Source organism: Bidens hawaiensis, unplaced genomic scaffold (assembly GCF_021521415.1).
Source record: "Bidens hawaiensis isolate Kalapana, Puna unplaced genomic scaffold, B.hawaiensis_p1.1 tig00041216_1, whole genome shotgun sequence".
NCBI classification, from domain to species: domain Eukaryota; kingdom Viridiplantae; phylum Streptophyta; class Magnoliopsida; order Asterales; family Asteraceae; genus Bidens; species Bidens hawaiensis.
This window is the reverse complement of record NW_027505707.1, coordinates 137684-157507: the sequence shown is the minus strand read 5'-3', so window position 1 is coordinate 157507 and position 19824 is coordinate 137684. Positions and strand designations below refer to the sequence as shown.

General features: G+C 34.2%; 1 protein-coding gene across 1 annotated transcript; it reads right to left on the bottom strand.

The window, feature by feature from the left end:
* Positions 1-5880: 5880 nt before the first annotated feature.
* On the bottom strand, positions 5881-10991 carry LOC143614862 (transcription initiation factor IIA large subunit-like). Its single transcript, XM_077088177.1, has 11 exons — positions 10724-10991; positions 9728-9901; positions 9114-9306; positions 8953-9000; positions 8799-8857; positions 7331-7450; positions 6972-7085; positions 6831-6894; positions 6561-6721; positions 6363-6446; positions 5881-6197 (listed from the first exon to the last, which is right to left on the bottom strand). Exons 1-11 carry the CDS (start codon positions 10850-10852, stop codon positions 6174-6176), a joined length of 1170 nt encoding a protein of 389 aa, XP_076944292.1. The 5' UTR covers positions 10853-10991; the 3' UTR covers positions 5881-6173.
* Between the last annotated feature and the right edge of the window lie 8833 nt (positions 10992-19824).

Below are 19824 nucleotides of genomic sequence, written 5' to 3'. Positions count from 1 at the left end.
TAGATAGAATAGAGACTTTTTGTGAGCCCATTGTACTCGTCATAAATAACGAGCATAATGAACTGGGGAGACTTGTAGAGCTTCCCTCAGATATGGGCTTCCGCGGCGGCCCATAGCGAAGCAGGTCAAGAGGCATGATGAGAACCCAATAAGAAAAGCGTAGGAAAGCCCAAGAGAAAGAGATAAGAAGAGGGAAGAAATCAAGGAAAGATTGCATCGGAAACTTTTCTCAAGTCTAATATTAAGGCGAAAGACTTAAGGCACCCATGTCTCTTGAACCTTGCTAAGGTCCTAGGGATAAGAGACTAAAAGGCAAAGACTCAGGGTGGAAAGAAAGAAACCGGACCAAGAGTTTATTGTCTATGATAAATTAAATATACAAAATGTAATAATAATTATCCTCTCCTTTATATATGGAAGGAGGGTCACATTTGTTTGGCCACACTTGAATGCTGCAATGACAACACATTCTTATCAACAAATAACATTCATCTTCATCACCATTCTTTTAGAGGTAACCTGAATCCTCCTAATCACAACACACACTTCAATTCACTTATATTAACTTCATAATTCATATTACCTTTTACAACACATATAATCCGATCATTCAATAGAGCAAACTTCGAACTCGCATCAATATCATTGTCGATTCAACTAGGGTTCCAACAAATCACAAAACCTATTTTATCAAAGGGTTTCTGGATACTAATTAAATGAATTCTCTTTTCAAACATCCTATTTTTATCACCCATATTAAAGTGATACAATACAACCTTTATTTTAGCCTTTGAACTTTATACGTTTCAATGAAAGTGTTTGTGTTGCCAAATAATAGTAGGTTCATATGATATAGGAAGACTAGCACACAGTTAATAAAATAATTTAGTTTTACTAATTTGGTGCTAAAAGCATAATACAAAACTAAGGACAATCACTCACTAGAGAAAGAAAATAAATACTTGCTAGTTGCAATCCACCCAATCATTGAATATTTGTCGTTCACATTCTTATATTTAAGGTAGCATGTAAGAAAGTAGTCTTTTTAAAAAGAGACAAGATTATACTATGCAAAACAACTACAAATTACAGTTACCATTATCGTAACATACCATAATATAGTATGTATAAATCTCATATACCTAAAAACATCGGGTTTCTTCACACAAGCCAATTTGCTTGCTAATTACTAACTAATAATTGTAAAGCTTGGTCCTTGTTAGCAGAAAGAGAGACGATAAATTTTTATATGGTTGAAGTGAAAAAACATGTCATTAGTTAATGACACCTTTAATGATGATAAAGGCATTCACATTGTTTGTTATTTTGCCTTTTGCGAGACACGACTTTTAAATAGATGACGTCGTTTTTAAACTACAATTACACTTGTGAACATGTGGTTGAAGTTATAAACTACAATTACATTTCAATGATTACACTTGTGAACATGTGGTTGAAGTTATAAACTACAATTACATTTCAATGAGAAAATTGTGCGAGCACAATTTTTCTTAACTCGTATAAGTATAAAAAGAGAAATAACTATAACTTACAAAATCAACTAATGTGATCCATTTGGTTATTGCAAAAAAAAAAAACAAAAACAAAACTCAGAGCAAATTTGGCTGGTTGATCCAAGGGTATGGGTTTGACAATTAATGATTTCAACATATGATAAACAGTTTGTTGCTTGTGCGGAATGAGAGATCATGACTATTGCACACGTTGAATTTAGACAGGGTTAGTGGAATGGATGATATTGACAAAGATTTTTAAAACCCGGGTTTAGTTACAAAAACAAACCTTTTGGGTGGAGCTGATTTTGCTGGTTTACTCAAAACAATATATAAAACCTTATCATCATTAGCAAGAAAGAACGAATCAACGAGAAGTTAGTAGCGTTTGATTCAAGAAAACAACATGTATTCAAAACCCTATGTTGACCGACAACCAAATGAAGAAGAGAGCAACAAGAAAGAATCAAACCGACCAAAGAAGACGTTTGATACTCCTAGCATGTTAATTATTATGATCTATAATCTATAACTAGTATTAACCAACTTCCAAGTGAAAGTGTCAAAGCACATGAAAGCCTATAAGAAAACTAATCCGAAAACCAAGCAAACATGTAATGACGCTCGAAAATGGTAACATGAAAGAAAGAGAATAAACCCGCCTGACTACATGTAGATTGGTTTCCATGTGAAAGCAAAGCAACTCACATGACCATCTCGATTGCCCCGCCAAGCCTACAACAAACCTTATCTTTGTGCAAATTCAAGTTATCATCACACCCTAACCAAAATATTGGGAAAATTCTCTAAATGATCCTAAAAAAAAGAGAGAAAAAGAAAAAGATCCTAGTTAAGTCAAGATTCCCAAAATAATCTAAAAAATATGTACAGAGGCGGCAACTTGGAAAACTAAACGACGAGATTTTTTAACCAATCAAAAGCTGACACGTGTAAAGGTTCTGACACACTAAACGAGATTGTTCCGACCATATTTATAACTCAATTAACTTTTTAAAAACCTTCTCTCCAGACGGTTTTTTTATGTTTCTCGTCTGGTTCGTTCATATTAATTTTTTCTTGAGATTTAAGTTTTTTTTAATTTCGTCTTGGTAGACGCATTTTGATTGAATTTCGTCTTCCAAGTTCATATTCTAAAGTTTCTTATCTTGTAAGTTCAAATCCTCTTTTATTCTCCTATATATATCTTCATCTTCTTATATCTATAACCATCTATAATCCATCAATCTCATAACTACACTTTAGCGAAATGAAGTATAAGGGAGGAGATCGAGTCGAGGTTGCGGATTTGGGTCCTGGGTTTTTGGGATCGTACTACGGCGGTAACATAATCTCCACGTTTGGAGATGAATACATTGTTCAATATCGTACCCTACTCGAAAATGATTCGTCCGGTCCTCTTCGGGAATTTGTGAAGGCTGAAAAATACGTCCGGAACCTAATAATCATTGTTTTGCCATTTACCACCATAACAAACTACAATATTATCAAATTCCATAAAACCTAATTGAAAGCTAACTACATAAATACTTGAAGAACTTGAAGATAAAAAGAAAGAACATGAAGATGAAGATGAATCAATACTTGAAGAAGTTGATAGTTTAATTTAGGGAAGTGGGGTCTACCTAAAACATAATTAAAAATACCGTCGGATTAGACGGAATAATAAAAGACACGGTCGGTCAAGACGGAATACGAAAAATCCTATCGGTCCAGACGATATTTATACGTTTATAACCACCAAATAAGAAACTTTGGAATATGAACTTGGAAGACGAAATTCAATCAAAAAGCGTCTACCAAGACGAAATTAAAAAAGCTCAAATCTCAAGAAAAAATTAATATGAACGGACCAGACGAGAAACATAAAAAAACCGTCTGGAGAGACGGTTTTTTAAAAAGTTAATTAAGTTATAAATATGGTTGGAACAGACGAGATTTTTAAAAATCTCGTCTGATGTGACAGAACATTTACACGTGTCAGCTTTTGATTGGTTAAAAAATCTCATCGTTTATTTTTTCAAGTTGTTGTCTCGATACATATTTTTTAGATTGTTTTGGGAATCTTAACTTAAATAATCTTTTTTTTCTCTCTCTTTTATCTTTTAAGAAATTTTCCCCAAAATAAATGTATGTAACACTACGCTGCAAATCAACTTCAAAACTGACACAGTGGAAATTGAAACTTGGAAGTAGTGAAACAAACAAAAGAAGGCTCATAAAGACATAAACACAAATCATTTATGATTTATCTTTCACCTAACACATACATCTTCACCATCAAAAAGTAAAAATAAAAATAAAAAACCTCTATATAAAACTCATTTATCTTTCACCTTAACACATACATCTTCAACCTTGAAACCTAAAATCACTTTCATTATCTTCAACAATCCTGCCATCAAACCCATCGGCTTCTTCCTCCCAACTGGAAAAATAAAATAAAAAAGAAGAATAAAGTAAGAAAGTGAGAGAGATGTAGCATACGCGTGATCTAGCACGCACGTCGGATCGGACCGGTGTGTGATTACCGGACAGCCTTAGAAAGCCAAACTCATTTTCTAAGGTAAGCTCGATCTGGCTAACCTCTTACAAATTTATCTCTTCTTTGTTAGAATCGGTGGTCTCTGAAATAAATTAGGTATAAAATCTCTCCTCTCTTACTTGCATTCTGTGTGTGGAAAACACTTATTACGGCAGAAGACGCGCTGTATCAGATTTCAAGATCAAACGCCTAAGATCGCGAATGTGGATCGGATAGAGGCGGATATCGTGGTCGAGGAGGTGAAGATTGTCAAGAGTGTGAATGCTGTGAAGAATGGTGGTGTAAAGAATGATGGTGTGAAGAAGACGTTGATGCCGGTCTTCCTCGAGGCAGGGTTTTCACACCTCGGGTGGGAAGTTGCCGATGCCACCATCAATGCTGCTAAAAAGTATGGAGGTGTCGTTTATCAGGGTGTGTGGAACTATCTAAAATCACAATCACAATAGGTTATGTTAGTTTTGGTTGTTGGTTGTTTGTTGGAGGATGTTTAAGATTTGAGATTGTTAGGGGTTTTTGTAAATTCAATATTAACACTTTGGGGCCTACTTTTGATTATCTAATAAGGATATATTATAATGAGGATAGTTTAATCTTGTTATTATTATTATCTTTAAGTGTCTCTTCTTTCTTTTTTTAACTTGGAATAAAAAAGGTATTATTGGCTTTAAACTGGTCATTTATTTTAGTGTATGTATGCTGCACCATTTGGATTTTGGGTTGTTTGGTTTTGCATTAAATGGTGGTTGTCGATCAATACAAATTAAGTTTTGGGTTGTGATTGAACGGATGGTTGACCCCTTCGCCTCTTGAACCACAAGAAAATAATGCCCCTTTGCCGCCAAAGATCGAACCCTTTTCTATTAACAAAAGGCAGCACACCAAACTTTTGTTCTCGCCACCCAACAACCCGCACATACCAAATCATCAAACACAAACCAAAGTAGATTTCTTTCCACCAAAATACATATTTTTAAAATACCATGATATAGATAAAACAAATGCCTGATCAGGTCGGCTTACTTTACCATTTCCCACTTTCTTCGTATCATTAACAATTAATGTGCTAGTTTAATTATTAAAAGTACAACACTATAATAAAGTTTCAAATCTTTGAATACACTTGCTAGTTGTAACTTGAAACTATAAACCACAAACGAAAATCACTCCTTAAAGAGACATAAGCATACAATTCCACTTCCCTCCAATAAGAAAGGTTTCATCCCGAGATCATCAACCTTCAGAATGGCTATACTTGTCATTAGCAGCTGCAAGGGTACAAGGAAAGAAAATTAATGTTTTGACCTTTCAAACCAACATTTTATTATTTGGTTTCTTTATTTGTTTCTTTTTTTAATAATAATAATAATAATAATAATAATAAGGTAACGATTTGAAAGGGCTTCATCCGCTACACCAGTTTGTTGTAAAACGCTCATATGGTGATGTAGCGTCACATGACGCATAACACCCCCATAAGGGCTACATCCATTACACATAGTATTGTATTTAGTTATTTACTAACTTTACAAACATATTTGAATATGTGTTAATGTGTTTTAATTGGATTGGATAAAATTGCTTTATGTTTGCACGTATAGGTGCATGTCACTCGAAAAAGAATTTAGGCCAGAAACTAGAAAATATATATTTGTATTATGTTTGTATTTAAATGCTGGCTTTGATTAGTCAAATGAGCATTTTAATTATTTTCCCACTTTTTAGCCACTTCTCCGACAAGTCTATGACATGGCAATAAAGTTTGTCAAAGAATCTAGTATTAACCATAATCACAATTACAGCATATAACATAGTGAAAAAATAATGCAGTTTAATATAAAAAGTTAACAAAATCCAAAGGGTATAACCGTAATAAGTTGCCCCATGAAAGACGAGTGGTTTTTTTCATGAAACTTAAAACCCATAAAAGAGTACTAGGACCAAACCAAAAGCTCTCTCAACTATATATACATCATCAGGTAACCAACCCATTCACCTCAACCGAGTTCGTTTTCACTTAAAACAGACATTCACTTCTCTACTTGTTTTTTGAGCTCGGCCCGCCCTCAGTAGCACCATTGAACTTTTATTCGTCACAATCAGAAGTCAAACTCCCCCGTTGCCTGAGAGATACAATGCGGTTACAATAAAATTCAAATATTTGAATATAAGCAATCTAGGAGGATTGTATGCATTTTAGATCTTTCTTTTAATTGGGCCGTTTGAGATCATACATAAATCGAATCAACCAACTCAAAAGTATACGGGTCAAATCAAGTAAGACAAACCTTGTTGAACAAAACATCTTTGTTGTTTATATGCATGATGCCGTCCTTGAGAGTGCACCTCCACCTGCTCTTGGCTCGAGTCACCTGCTCAATTAAGATAATTAAAATTTCGAACATAATTATGAAACATATAATACACACGCGCGCGCGCGCGTGTATGTATATATGCGTGTGTGTGTTTGGCCACAAATGATATACCTTGTCAAACTGAGCAAGAACCAGATGCTGAGTATTGAGTTCCTCGGCTTGGTCCACATCATCAAGATCATCGTCATCATCATTTTCATTCAAAGGCTCATCTTCATCATCATCTAAAGCATCATTCTGATTGATCAAAGCAGGAGTCGGTGCTTGTAGCTCTGAAAATAATTCATACAACACGAGACAACAAATTCAGACCCACTAATAACAAAAAAAAACACAAAAATATCCGTTTAAAAGTAAAAACAAAAACAAAAATATACTAACCTTGTGGAGCAGGTGTGTTTGCTACATTGTAGTCTTCACTGACAACTCCTTGATAGTTGTAAATCTTCAATCACAACAAGACAGTTAATCAGTTCAGTTATAAACACTAAAACTCACATATGCTTACGTGGTGGTGCTTACATTTGGTGTAGAAAGTGCATCATCATAGGGATCGGGAATAGGCCCATCTAGTTGAGGAATCCTAGAAGTCAACTTAAGTCCTTGACCAAGTTGCTGTTTGCTTCCTTGACCAACCTGAAAAGACAAAACATGGGTCAAACGTTTCATCATACGATAACAAGAAAAAAAAAACAATCTATTGAGGATGAAACAGAATGAATGGGATAACAGCATTCATGTCCCTTAAAGCTGTTTTTACTCCATCTTTGCTTCTTCTTAATGTCGTTAATTCATTTTAATGTCCATCACCTCTTCAAAACATGTTTTCAATTAATTAAAAGTTTAAAAAATATTTCCAGTAGCCAAAAAGAAGTGTTTACCTCAAGTTTATCAGTTATCGCATCTGCAGCTCCGTCTTGCTGAGGTATATATCCAACCGGACGATATGGAGGAGGCATCTCATCCCTCTTGCGTTTTCCAGCAGATAAATGCAAGAAATCCTATATTTAAACATTATAATCAATAACAAAGACTTCTATAAAACGTTATATATATATATGATCACTTTAGTTTAGTTCCTATAATTGAGATGTGGATTTTAAGGTGGTGTTTGGTTTGCTGTTAAGAACCACTACAGCCAAATCAATATAAAGACTGACTCATACTAATATTATCAACATTTTAAATAGCACATAGTAGCTCTCAGGCTTATAATTAACAAGTTACATTAAACTTTTAAATGTATGGTATGAAGCATTAATGTAGACCATAAAAAAAAATTGGGCATGACATATAGGCTAATAATATACTATGTACAAAACTAACAAATTAGCTAACAATACATAACACAAGTAACAACTTTTTCTGTGGCCAACAATTAAGCTAAATTGAAGAAATGTAACAAACTTTTGTACTTTGAATTCCATATGCTTGCAAACTAACTTGAGCCAATCAAATACAATCTATTCCCGAGCATAGAGTATCAAGCTAAAAACAAGTAAAATTTACAAGATACGTTAATAACATAGAGCTTATCAAAGAGTTTCTGGATACTGAATCAACTGTCTTTTCAAACAGCCTATTATATCACCCATATTAAAGTAATACAACCTTTATTCTAGTCTTTGAACTTTATACATTTTAATGAAAGCGTTTGTGTACCAAAGAAATAGTATGTTAATAAGATAGGAAGACTAGCACGCAGCTAAGAAAATAATTTAGTTTTACTAATTTAAGCATAATAGGAAAGTAAAGCTTTGATACGAAACTAAGGACAATCACACACTAGAGAAAGAAAATAAATACTGTCTAGTTGCAGATCCGCATTTCTAATCTACCCAATCATTGAATATTTGTCGTTCGCATTCTTAAATAAGCTAGTATATGAGAAAGCAATCTGTCTAAAACGAGACAAGATATAATATAGTATGTATAAATCATGTAGACCTAAAAAAATCGGGTTTATTCCCACAAGCCAAATTTGCTTGCTAATTACTAGCTGCTTGTAAAGCTTGATCCTTGCTGGCAGAAAGAGAAACGAAAAACTTTTATATGATTGAAGTGAAGAAACATGCCATTAATGACACCTTTAATGATGATATATGCATTTACAGGTTTGATCTTTTGCCTTCTGTGAGACGCACACTTTTAAGTAGATGACGTCGTTTTTACTCTTATGTCTATTAAAAGTGAACATGTAGTTGAAGTTATAAATTACAATCACATTTCAATCATGTCATAATTGAGAAAGGAGAAAAGTATGTCAGCACAATTTGTCTTTACCACATACAAGTATAAAAATAGAAATAACTATTGCATAATAATGATAGTAGCATTGCTATTGGTAACCTGAGTTGTTGGCTGATTGGCTGCTCCTCTGTCCACATCTTCACGACTTTCCACATAAGCTGACACAATACATACAATAACATAAATGTAAATGATGCATGCATATATTTAAACTCATATACATGTTCAATACCACCATTCAGATAAATCTTACCAATATTCACGTCTAGAGGAGGCCTTTGGTTCATCCAAGGAGATGGTGCTTGCTGTATAAAAAATTAAATGTTGACAATCACAACAACTTTTAGTTCAAATAACAAATTTTGGCCAAGAATACATTTTGCATAGCTAATGAAAAGAATAAGAAAACTGCACTTGCCATGTATGCACTAGGCCTTCCAGCTTTGTCTGCAGCTCCATTCTCGTTTATAGAAGAATAATCACTCGGGGTGATCGGAGTACCTCCAGTAGGTATATTGTATGAACTCTCCATGGTCCCTGGTAATGGTGTTAGAGCTGTTCCTGGTAATGGTGTTTGACCAGGCAAAGGTGTTTGTACCATTGGTGTCTGCAGATAACATTCCACATATAAAAAACAAGCCAACAATAATATGACCAACTAATAATCAGTTTATCTGTTATATACTCATCCTCCACACAAGGCAGACCTGTAAACAACAGACTTAACTTCTAGATAATGATTTTTTCTGAAAACTATGTCACAAAATCATGGATGCTCACTTACAAAGTAGTAAAACCTAAACAATTAAATAACTATTACATTTCAAAAGAACACGAATAGTTCTAATTCACGATTGAATTGTGGCGCCACGTGGCATTCAGCCATTGGACCAACCAAGATGTTTTTTTAACTTCAGACATGTTTACCTAATCTCGTGGTTTGCCTATTTTTACCTTCGTTTAGGTTAAAGCCTACATGGTCTATATTAGTTTTTCACATAATCACAAAACAGCAATCGATTACTCACCGGAGGGAAAAGCATATCAGCAGTCGGAGTTTCATACTCTTCCGGACCTTCATACGGCACATTCAGATCATGAACCGTGTTCGACGCTGCTCCAGGAGCCATCGACTTCACCACAGAAGATCTATCAATCGGACCAACTACCGCACCAGCTTGCATCATCTTCAGCTCCCATAACTACACAAACAACCAAAACAGCACACACGTCACCAATTCCACGACCACAGATTCACACAGAACTCACCTAAAACAAAATTGTAACGCTAGATCTACAGTTCTACACTAAAGACAAATCACCGATCGAAATTCGAAAGTTGGAAAACAAACAAGAACAAAAAAACATAAAAATATGAACTCACTCCATAGTTCGTTGAGAATAGAGCTGTTCAAAAAGTTCGAATTTAAACAAGCCAGCTCAGCTCGATTTCTAAACGAGCTAAGCAGAGAGTTTCTAAACAAGCTGAGCTCAAGCAAGGGCCAGCTCGGTTGTTAGCACTTAAAACTAAACCCTAACTTATATATATACTAAAAAAATAATATTAATAGCATACCTAAACAAGAAAGAATAAAAATAATACATATATTATACAAAAAAGAAAGCATATAATGTTATAAAGTCTCTAGTTTATAAATTTTATATAAAAAGTTTGTTAAAATTATATTTCTGTCTTTTATACATCATTATTCATAAAAGTAAAAAAAATTAAAGAGCTCGGCTCATGCTTTAAACTAGCCAGAGCTCGAGCTCCATTTTCAGCTCAATAAAGTAAAAGAGCCGAGCTCAACCAGCTCGTTAAATTTCGAGCTCGCCTTCACCAAGTCCGCCATTGAAACTCAACAACGACAGATTGACACAAAAGTCACCTAAAACAAACTTGGAACCCTAGAAACCCTAGATCTACAGTTCTATTACTAAAACACAAATCACCGAGAGTTGTAAATTAAAAGCACGTAATGAATTAATAATAATAATAATAATAATAGAAAGAATTGACTGACTCCTTGAAGTTCGTTGAGAACGCCTTCACCAGGGCCGCCATTGAGGATGAATTCATCACGGACTTTGTTGATGACGTCTTCGATGACCTGGATGTACACACTGCTCGTCGTGCTAGAACTGCCTGCCATTTAATTAAATTAATTGCACAGTGAGAAGAAGAAGAAGATGAATTGAATTGAAGGAATGAATTGGGTTTTAGGGCTTGGAGATTGATTTTGATGTGCGGAACAGAAACAGGAATAAAGAGAGGAATATAAATAGGTTTGCATCCATCTCTTCTTTATATGTGTGTGTGTGAGATTATTATTATTATTATTGTCTACGTGTCCTCCCTCCTACACTGTTACCAAAATTACAATTACCATCCTATCCTATCTACTACTTTGTTCTTTTTACTTTTTTTTTTAATTTACTATTAATAAATAAGTCTGGGCTCGAGCTTAACGAGCATATATATTAATTTCATATTGCACCACAGTCAAGTTCGTGTTGAAATTTGACTCGTTAAAGGTATTGCACATGCTCGAGCCGAGCTTAGTATCACATACCAGATACAGAGCCGGCCATGAGGGGAGGCAGGGTAGTCGACGGCCATAGGCCCGACACCCGGCTAGGCCCGAAAAATTTTTTAAAAAAAAAAATTATATATATTGTTATAAAAATAATATGTATAATCAATGTTTCAACACAATTACATAACCACTAGCTTGGTCTAGTAGCAAAGAGGTATGACATCTAACCAAAAGGTGTGTTCTATTCTTATTTAAGACATTTTTAAATTTATTTTTATACAAAAGCTTTTTAAAAAACTTAAATCATAACAAGTAAGCCCATTAAAAATTAAATTGTTTAGACCCAATAAAATGTTCCTTTCACCTAAGGCCCAAAAAAGTTTTCGCATTTGGCCCAAAAAAATTTTCGTCTTCTCGGAGCCGGCCCTGACCAGATATACGAAGGCTGGATTGATTGCTTGTTTGTGCTTGAACGCTTGAGTTTGTTGGCGAGTACCAGACTACATTGGCACGGCCTCAGTGGGATAAAAAACACGTACATGTCTAGTTGTGTTTGCATAATGAACGTCGTTGGTGCGAGCTGCTGTCGCTTGTCTAACGAGTTTGATGCGGGACAAAAGCAATGGACCCTGATCATAAGCGGGATAGAATGCTTGGGTTTTGGGCGCCACATGGAATCAGAAGGATTACTTCATGAAATTAGGTCTGTTTAAGATTTTCTCAAAATATATAAAAATATTTAAAAACGTATATAAATTAATTCATAAATAATAAACAAGTCAAGAGCGAGCTTGAAACAACAACTCATGAGCCGAGCTCGATCTATGGCAAGTCAAAACAAGCCTAGTCAAGCTTCGGCTCGGCTTGGCTCATTTACACCCCTAGTAAAATGGAGGTAAAATTTTATTAACTTCACACTCCACAATCGAGATTTGGCTCATTTAGCTGTTGTACGTGTCTGATTCGACATATTGTCACAGACCAAATATTCAAAGATTGGGTTGTGTGTAATGTGTTTAAGCTTGAACAATCGTGTCACATGTTATCTTTATTTAATTTTTTTACTTCTTGCATACAAATATCAATGTTATGCATATACTACTTTGTTTTTTTTAAACTGATTTGTTCATATTTTTTCTATTTCCTTTTTTAATACAATAAAGAATAATAATACTGATCCATTTTGTTTTAATAAAGCAAAAAATGGGTTTTAAGAATTTTGCATTTGCATAAACCAAGCATAAAGACGTGCTATGTAATATCTCACCCATATAGAGAAGATAGGGAAGGGAAAATCGTGTGACATGTTTGACCTATTTTCATTTTAGCTAAATTTTAATTTTCTTTATTTCATCCTTTATGTATATACGTCTAACTAAATTTACCCATTTTCATATAAATTTGTTTGTTTTTTCCATTGACAATAATCCTAGCAGAGTATTACCTTGTAGTTTAATGGAAATTTGGTATTTTCATATATCTTTTGGACCGATAAGTAGTTAGCTTATGGTATCCGAAATATTCCCGCTTCGTACAAGAGGAAAAGGAATCAGTCTTGCGTTTTTAACAAACTTCCAAATTCGAATGCATTAGAATCATTTGTTTTCTCTCCATTAAAGGTCATCACAATCAGAAAGTCAAATTATGAAAAGTCAAAACGGATATATAGTTACCTTTTTATGCATGAACTACTCGACGTGGAAAATCTTTTTCTTTTCGGGGCAATTGCTTTTCTGTCACTTGTATTCGTGCTGCTCTATGTTCCCGAAACAAAAGGGCTGAGCTTGGAAGAAATTGAAAACAAAATCTTGAAGTGAAGATGTTGGTTGACTTTTCTCTAAGTTCTTAAAACCCGAGGTACAAAACTATAAATCCCTTTCAAGTAAACACCAAACATATAATTAGTTTTGTATGTATATGTATATGTTTTCGTACACTATACAACGTTCATGTCTAATATACAAAAATAATTATAGTTTTAAACATACTTTATTTCTCTTATGTATTTAGATGGTCCCTCTTCATGCATATGGCAATTGATAACAACTAAATTTTCTTTGCCTTGATATTTTTATTCATCATTAGATTTATTGTACAGCATATATTTGTTTATCACTCAAATTTCTTTGACAAACGCAATTTTTTACAGCGCCTTACATCACTAGCAGCATGTTACTTACAATATTTACATGTTGATTAAGTCCACATTCTGAATATGATCAATTTATTTTATAAGACTATCTCTAATACATAAGCTGGATGCCCATAGACCATAGTAGCCCTTACAAGCCCTTCACCATTGGAGAACCATGCCCTTAATTGTTTGAAGCAACCAAGCCCTTCCACATATGTGCCTTTTCATTTATAATATTAATGATATTTTTGTTTACTTTAAAAAATTAATAATATAATAATGTCACAATAGGTGGAAATAGTAGTTTACACGAGTTGTGAACTCAAAAGTACTAATGTGAAGGCTTTGGACCGGAGGGTAATGTTTTGTAACTAAATTTACACTGTATTGTAAGTAAGGCACCACCAAAACTACTATGGGGGAATTGTATATTCTATATATTATATAAATAGATTAATATTAAATGGTGGTGCCACAACTCCTTTTTAGAATTATAGTGTTTTAGGATTTATGCTTTTAGCTTCATCACTAAATCAAGTTTGTTAGTGTGGTATGTTGGCTAGATTGACTTTTGCTAACTATTTTGTGGTTAAACTGCCAAGGCTTTGCCACTTTGGCTTCCCATTTTTTTTTTCCTATTTATTGTTTTAACTTTGATGGGTTGCTTTGGTTGTCCATTTTTTTAGCCTACTTATTGTTTAAATTTTGATAGGATGTGACACGTTTTTGAAATTTTGATTTTTTTTTATCAAAAGTTTTTTAGTATAATAATTTGAGGATATTGAGTTTTAGATTTAGTTTCGTTATCGTAACGAATTTAAACAACACCAACTAAAAACGCAACGCCTCGTCGCCGCAACACCCTTGTTGTTTATTTATTTTTGGTACTGTAACAAGCCTAGTTAATAACGAAATTATTTTTTATGTTTACTTCTAGTATGATAATGCGACAAATCGCTACCGAACGACGACTCGCAGCAGCAATTCCTATGTTTTTTTTTCTTGGTATTTTTTTGTTTTTAATATATCAATTTTTCGAAATTATTTTTTTGGTTTTAAATCCAGTGTTGTAACGAACCTATAGATACCGACCGAATGTTCGTCACAATGCCTGTAATTTGTCAACCGAATAAACGTCGTTTTACTTATATTATTTTTTGTATCATAAGCTATGCATTCATTAATTTATTTCTCTATCAGATACCGACTATATATGTGTTGCTTTGATCATAAGTTGTACGTATGCTCACACTATTTTGGGCGTTTAAAGAACCATAATCCGTGTTATATTGATCATAAGTTGTACATTTGTCGTTACCGTTTTGGACGTTTAAAGATTTGTCTGATTGATTTAGTCTCGGTGTCGTAACGAACTTAACCAAAACTGACCGATTTTGCGTCGCTGCGTCGCCGCAACGCGGCGGACATTACCTAGTATAGATAAAAAGCAAATTTTGTTGCCACAAATTTTAAGTAACTAGCTATTTTAAGCTTTTAGGTAATTTGTTTGAATGGTAAATCAATGTTATGTGATGGTATAGTGGTGTTTATTGTATTTGTTAAGTTTGAAAGAATTTTGGCACCAAAGTTCAAGTCTTCTTAGCTTCATTTTCTCTAATTTTTTTTGCCAATCCTTTTTTGTTATTTATAATGCATAAGTTCTTTGTAATGGCAAATTATATGGTAATATGGTTGTTGCTTGTATCTATTAGTGCACCCTCCTATATTTGTTTGTTTTTTTTACAATTTTAAGTTTATGCTAATAAGATGTGATATTTGACGTATACAATACGGTTTAGTTTCTGTATCATTAATACCGATCGAATTTGTGTCGACTAATAGCCGAAACGCACGGATATCTTTTTTTGGTTCGCTGCGGGTTTTGTTAGTGAAATTATTGTTTGGTTACCGAATGAATTTATGTTGGTTCGCCACTGCAACACGCAGTTTTTTTAATTTGTTAATTTGTTATATCTGGATGTTGACAAATTTGTTTTTTTTATTGATTACTCCTCCACCTGCCTGGTGCAACGCGCCTCCTATTTTACCTAGTTAGAATAAAGCTCATTGTTGCGTACATCTAATCTAGCTAAGAACACATTTCATATATAGACTACCAGTAAACACACAAGCATGTTCACTTGTTTTATTTATAAACTTCATATTGTTATTGAAATGTATTTTGTGTGTGTTTTATTTGAATGATGCAGTTTAAAAGTGTTTTATATACATAATTGTGTTTAATAAAAAGTAGATACATACGTAATTGTATCTAATTTAATTTTATGATAATGTTATATAAATTTTTGATCTTATGTATCATACACTATACCGGCTATAATTTGCAATAACAAATGTCGGTACCATAACGAACCGAGCCCCAACCGACCGAATTCTCGTTGCGTGCCCGCCACGCGCGAGCTTTTTAACTAGTATACACACACGCACACAGAAAGGTTGTAACCCATATATAACTTTTGTAGAATAACGTACAAACACATAAAGCTCTTTGTTATGAGTTTTGAACTTCATGATTTGGAATACATTTATATATGTGAAAAATATAACCTGGCACTCTATATTTAAAATTAAATAAAAATATTAATTTAGAAAAAGAAAACGTACAAGAATTTGATTTACATGGGTTGTCTTTTAGTGTAACAAACATCTACCACTTTCATTATATGAGTTGTCTTTTAGTGTAACAAACAACTATCACTTTCATTACATGAGTTGTCTTTTTAGTGTAGCGTACAACTATCACTTTTATTATATGAGTTATCTTTTAGTGTAGCATACAAATATCACTTTTGATTTACATGGGTTGTCTTTTAGTGTAACAAACATCTATCACTTTGATTACATGAGTTGTCTTTTAGTGTAGCGTACAACTATCATTTTTATTATATGGGTTGTCTTTCAGTGTAGCATACAACTATCACTTTCACTTTATTTAGTCACGAGAAGGTTTCGAAAACCAACCATATTTCTTTTATTTTAAACATTGTCTACTAGAGCACATTAACTCTGCCCACCGGAGCTCCAGCCTATCTAATTTTCACTATCTTCTTTTTGTCTCAACGTCTCTGCCACAATAGTGTATCATTTCATGCGGTTTAGACTAGATTTTTTTCTGCAATTAGAGTTTCAGACCCACATATGGGAAATTTTCCGATCTCAGTTCCATTGCAGAGAACCGATGAAACGACCACAGGTAGGACCGAACCTGATATTGCCCAACTGGTCTAATATTCGGTCTTCATAATCCGCACACGTCGGTCCTCGGGTCGGGCTTCTCTCAGGTGTAGAGTTTTGTTCTTTGCACACCACTCACGCACCCTCTAATTTTATTCTTAGAATTACACTATTGTTTACCATAGGATTCGAGCTCTCAACATAAATGAACGTAATTTTACACACATTATTATCTATAATATGGTATATTATTAATTATTATATATAATAACTAAACATCCAAGTATCAAAAAAAAACAAAAAAACACTTTTGGACGGAAATAACAAACTTGACAAAGGGACTGAAAAGTCAGTTATCTCTAATATAAAAAGGGCTATCAACGAGAGTGAGAGGGGTGGTGTGTAGAGATTAGGGTTTTTTTTTATTCCGAATTCAAAGACGATGAAGAAGGCAACCAGAAAGTCGAGGCAATTAATGAAAGCGGCGGATGTGAAATCAAGATCAACAGATATGGAGAAACGTTTGGCGAGGGTTCTTCGTAGCCCTGATGGCACCGTGGAAACCACTTATAACGATGGAAGCTGCATTCTTAGCCAACTGATCAAGGAAGGCGTGATCAGAAATCAAGATCAAACGCCTAAGATTGTGAAGGTGGAGGCTATGCAAAGAAATGGTTGTTTAACTAATGAGAAATATATCTAATCTAGTTTTATCTTCTTCTTCTTTTATGCACGTCACATGTTAATTATATTATGCGCTATTCAAAATTCCACTCGTCAAAGTAAGTCCACATTTTGCATAACACGGGAATGATTTTGGGAGTTCAAAAGATGTGTGCATACACAATCATCTCTTATAACATGTGCCACTTGTTGTGATGATGATTGTGCAAACTCCGGTAGTAAGACCAGGTAGAGGTTAACCAAACCCAATCTTTTTTGATGAGTTATGCCTCTTGATTCTCTTTTTTGGTGAATGTTATTCAAAGCCCTGACGGGCCGACGGCACCGTCGAAGCCACTTTTTACGACGGAAGCCGTGCCCTTAACCGATGCCGTGCCCTTAACCGGCTAGTCAAGGGAGACACGATCATAAATCAAGATCAAACGCCTAAGATCGTGAATGTGGATGCGGAGGTTGAGGAAGTGAAGGTTAGGGTGGAGGCGGAGCAGCGTCGTATTTTGGTTGAGGAGGTGAAGGTTAAGAAGCAAGCGAATGAGGATGATGTGAAGAAGACGTAGCTGATGCCAGTCTTCTTTGAGACGAGTTTTCGCATCTTGGGCGTGAAGCTGCCAATGCCATCGTCAATTTAGCTAAGAAGTACGGAGCTATTGCTTATCATGTTGTGAGTGAAATTATAAAATCACAATAGGTAAGTTTGGGTTGTTATGAAGTAGGTAAGTTTAGGTTGTTATGTAGTTGGAGGAGGTTAAGAGATTGAGATTGTTAAGGTTAGCTTAGCTAGCTTTTTGTAAATCTAACACTAACACTGCTTTTGGGGGTTGTTTATCTATTGAGGAATATATCTAATTTAGTTTTATCTTGTTGTTGTTGTTATTATTATTATTATTATCATCATCTTTTATGCACATTACTTGTTCATTATGTAAGTCCGTGTTTTGCATAACATGGGAATCCTTTGGGGAGCTCAAAAGATGTGTGATGAAACCGACGGGATCCCAGAAAGTCGAGGCAATTCATGAAAGCGGCGGATGTGAAATCAAGATCAACAAAGATGGAGAAACGTTTGGCGAGGGTTCTTCATTACCCTGACGGCACTGTGGAAACCACTTATAACGATGGAAGCTGCATTCTTAGCCAACTGATCAAGGAAGACATGATCAGAAATCAAGATCAAACGCCTAAGATTGTGAAGGTGGAGGTGGAGCAGCAGAATAGTTGTTTAACTAATGAGAAATATATCTAATCTAGTTATATCTTCTTCTTCTTTTATGCACATCACATGTTAATTATATTATGCGTTATTCAAAATTCCACTCGTCAAAGTAAGTCCACATTTTGCATAACACGGGAATGATTTGGGGAGTTCAAAAGATGCGTGCATACACAATCATCTCTTATAACATGTGCTACTTGTTGTGATGATGATTGTGCAAACTCTGGTAGTAAGACTAGGTAGAGGTTAACCAAACCCAATTTTTTTTGGTGAGTTATGCCTCTTGATTCTCTTGTGTTCAGCGAAAGAACCACCTAATCACACTTTTTTGGTAGATTATAGAACGTATAACTACAACTTTGTGAACAACTTCAATCATTTTTTTACACTTGATCCTATATTCCTATTAGTGTTATGAAAAAAAAATTGACCCATTTGTTGCATGAAAAATTGTATAAAGCGATCATGGTTTTGGTTTTTCGTAGGTGGTGATTACATGAAGCAATAGCTAAAAAACATAAAACACCCGTGTAATTTACACCGAAAACTATTTTTATTTATGTTTAACGATAATTATATAGAAATTATATTGATATTCGTTGTTCAAATCAGTACTTTGTAGCTCAGATGATTAAATGGTGACGGAGAAGATGAGTGATGAATTTTAGTTCGTTTTTGGTGGTGAATTTAAAAGTGTCGAGGGTCTTTGCATATAAGATATTTGCTTTTACCTTTTGAAGTGATCCTGGTTCTACTATTCTTTTTATTTTCAGATTTTTGTTTTTAAAGTACATAAGTGTATATCGACTGGGGCGGAGGGTTTTTTTCTTTCTTTTAAATTAACAAGGATATCGGTAATTTAATATGGATTTAACTAAAAGTTTAATGCAATTAGTATAAAGAACGTAATTTGTAACAAATTGATTACATTAAGGATGTCTAGTGCTGATAGTAAACATTAAGGATGAAGTATATACATCAATGACAAAATCTATAATTTATTTAAGAAAAACTAGGTAACCAAGCTCAATAATGAATAATCATGGTTGCACATGCATTTAAATGTCAAGTTAAGGGATGTAAAGTGGTAATTAAGAGACTTGAGGGTTAATGGGCAAGAATTCGAACTTGAGAAGCATTAAACAACAAAAAAATCATATTCCCTTGCTTGATTCATGTGATTTCTTCAAGACGTGGTTTTAATAACCAATTGAATCAAGTCAGAATCGCTTGGCTTATTGATCATAAAGCCTATAAGCATGAAAAATGTAAGAATCACAAAACTAAATAGGAAACGGTAAATATCGTGAAATTGAATGAGCCATCAAGGTTATAAATATGCTATTGGTTAAATCAAGAGGG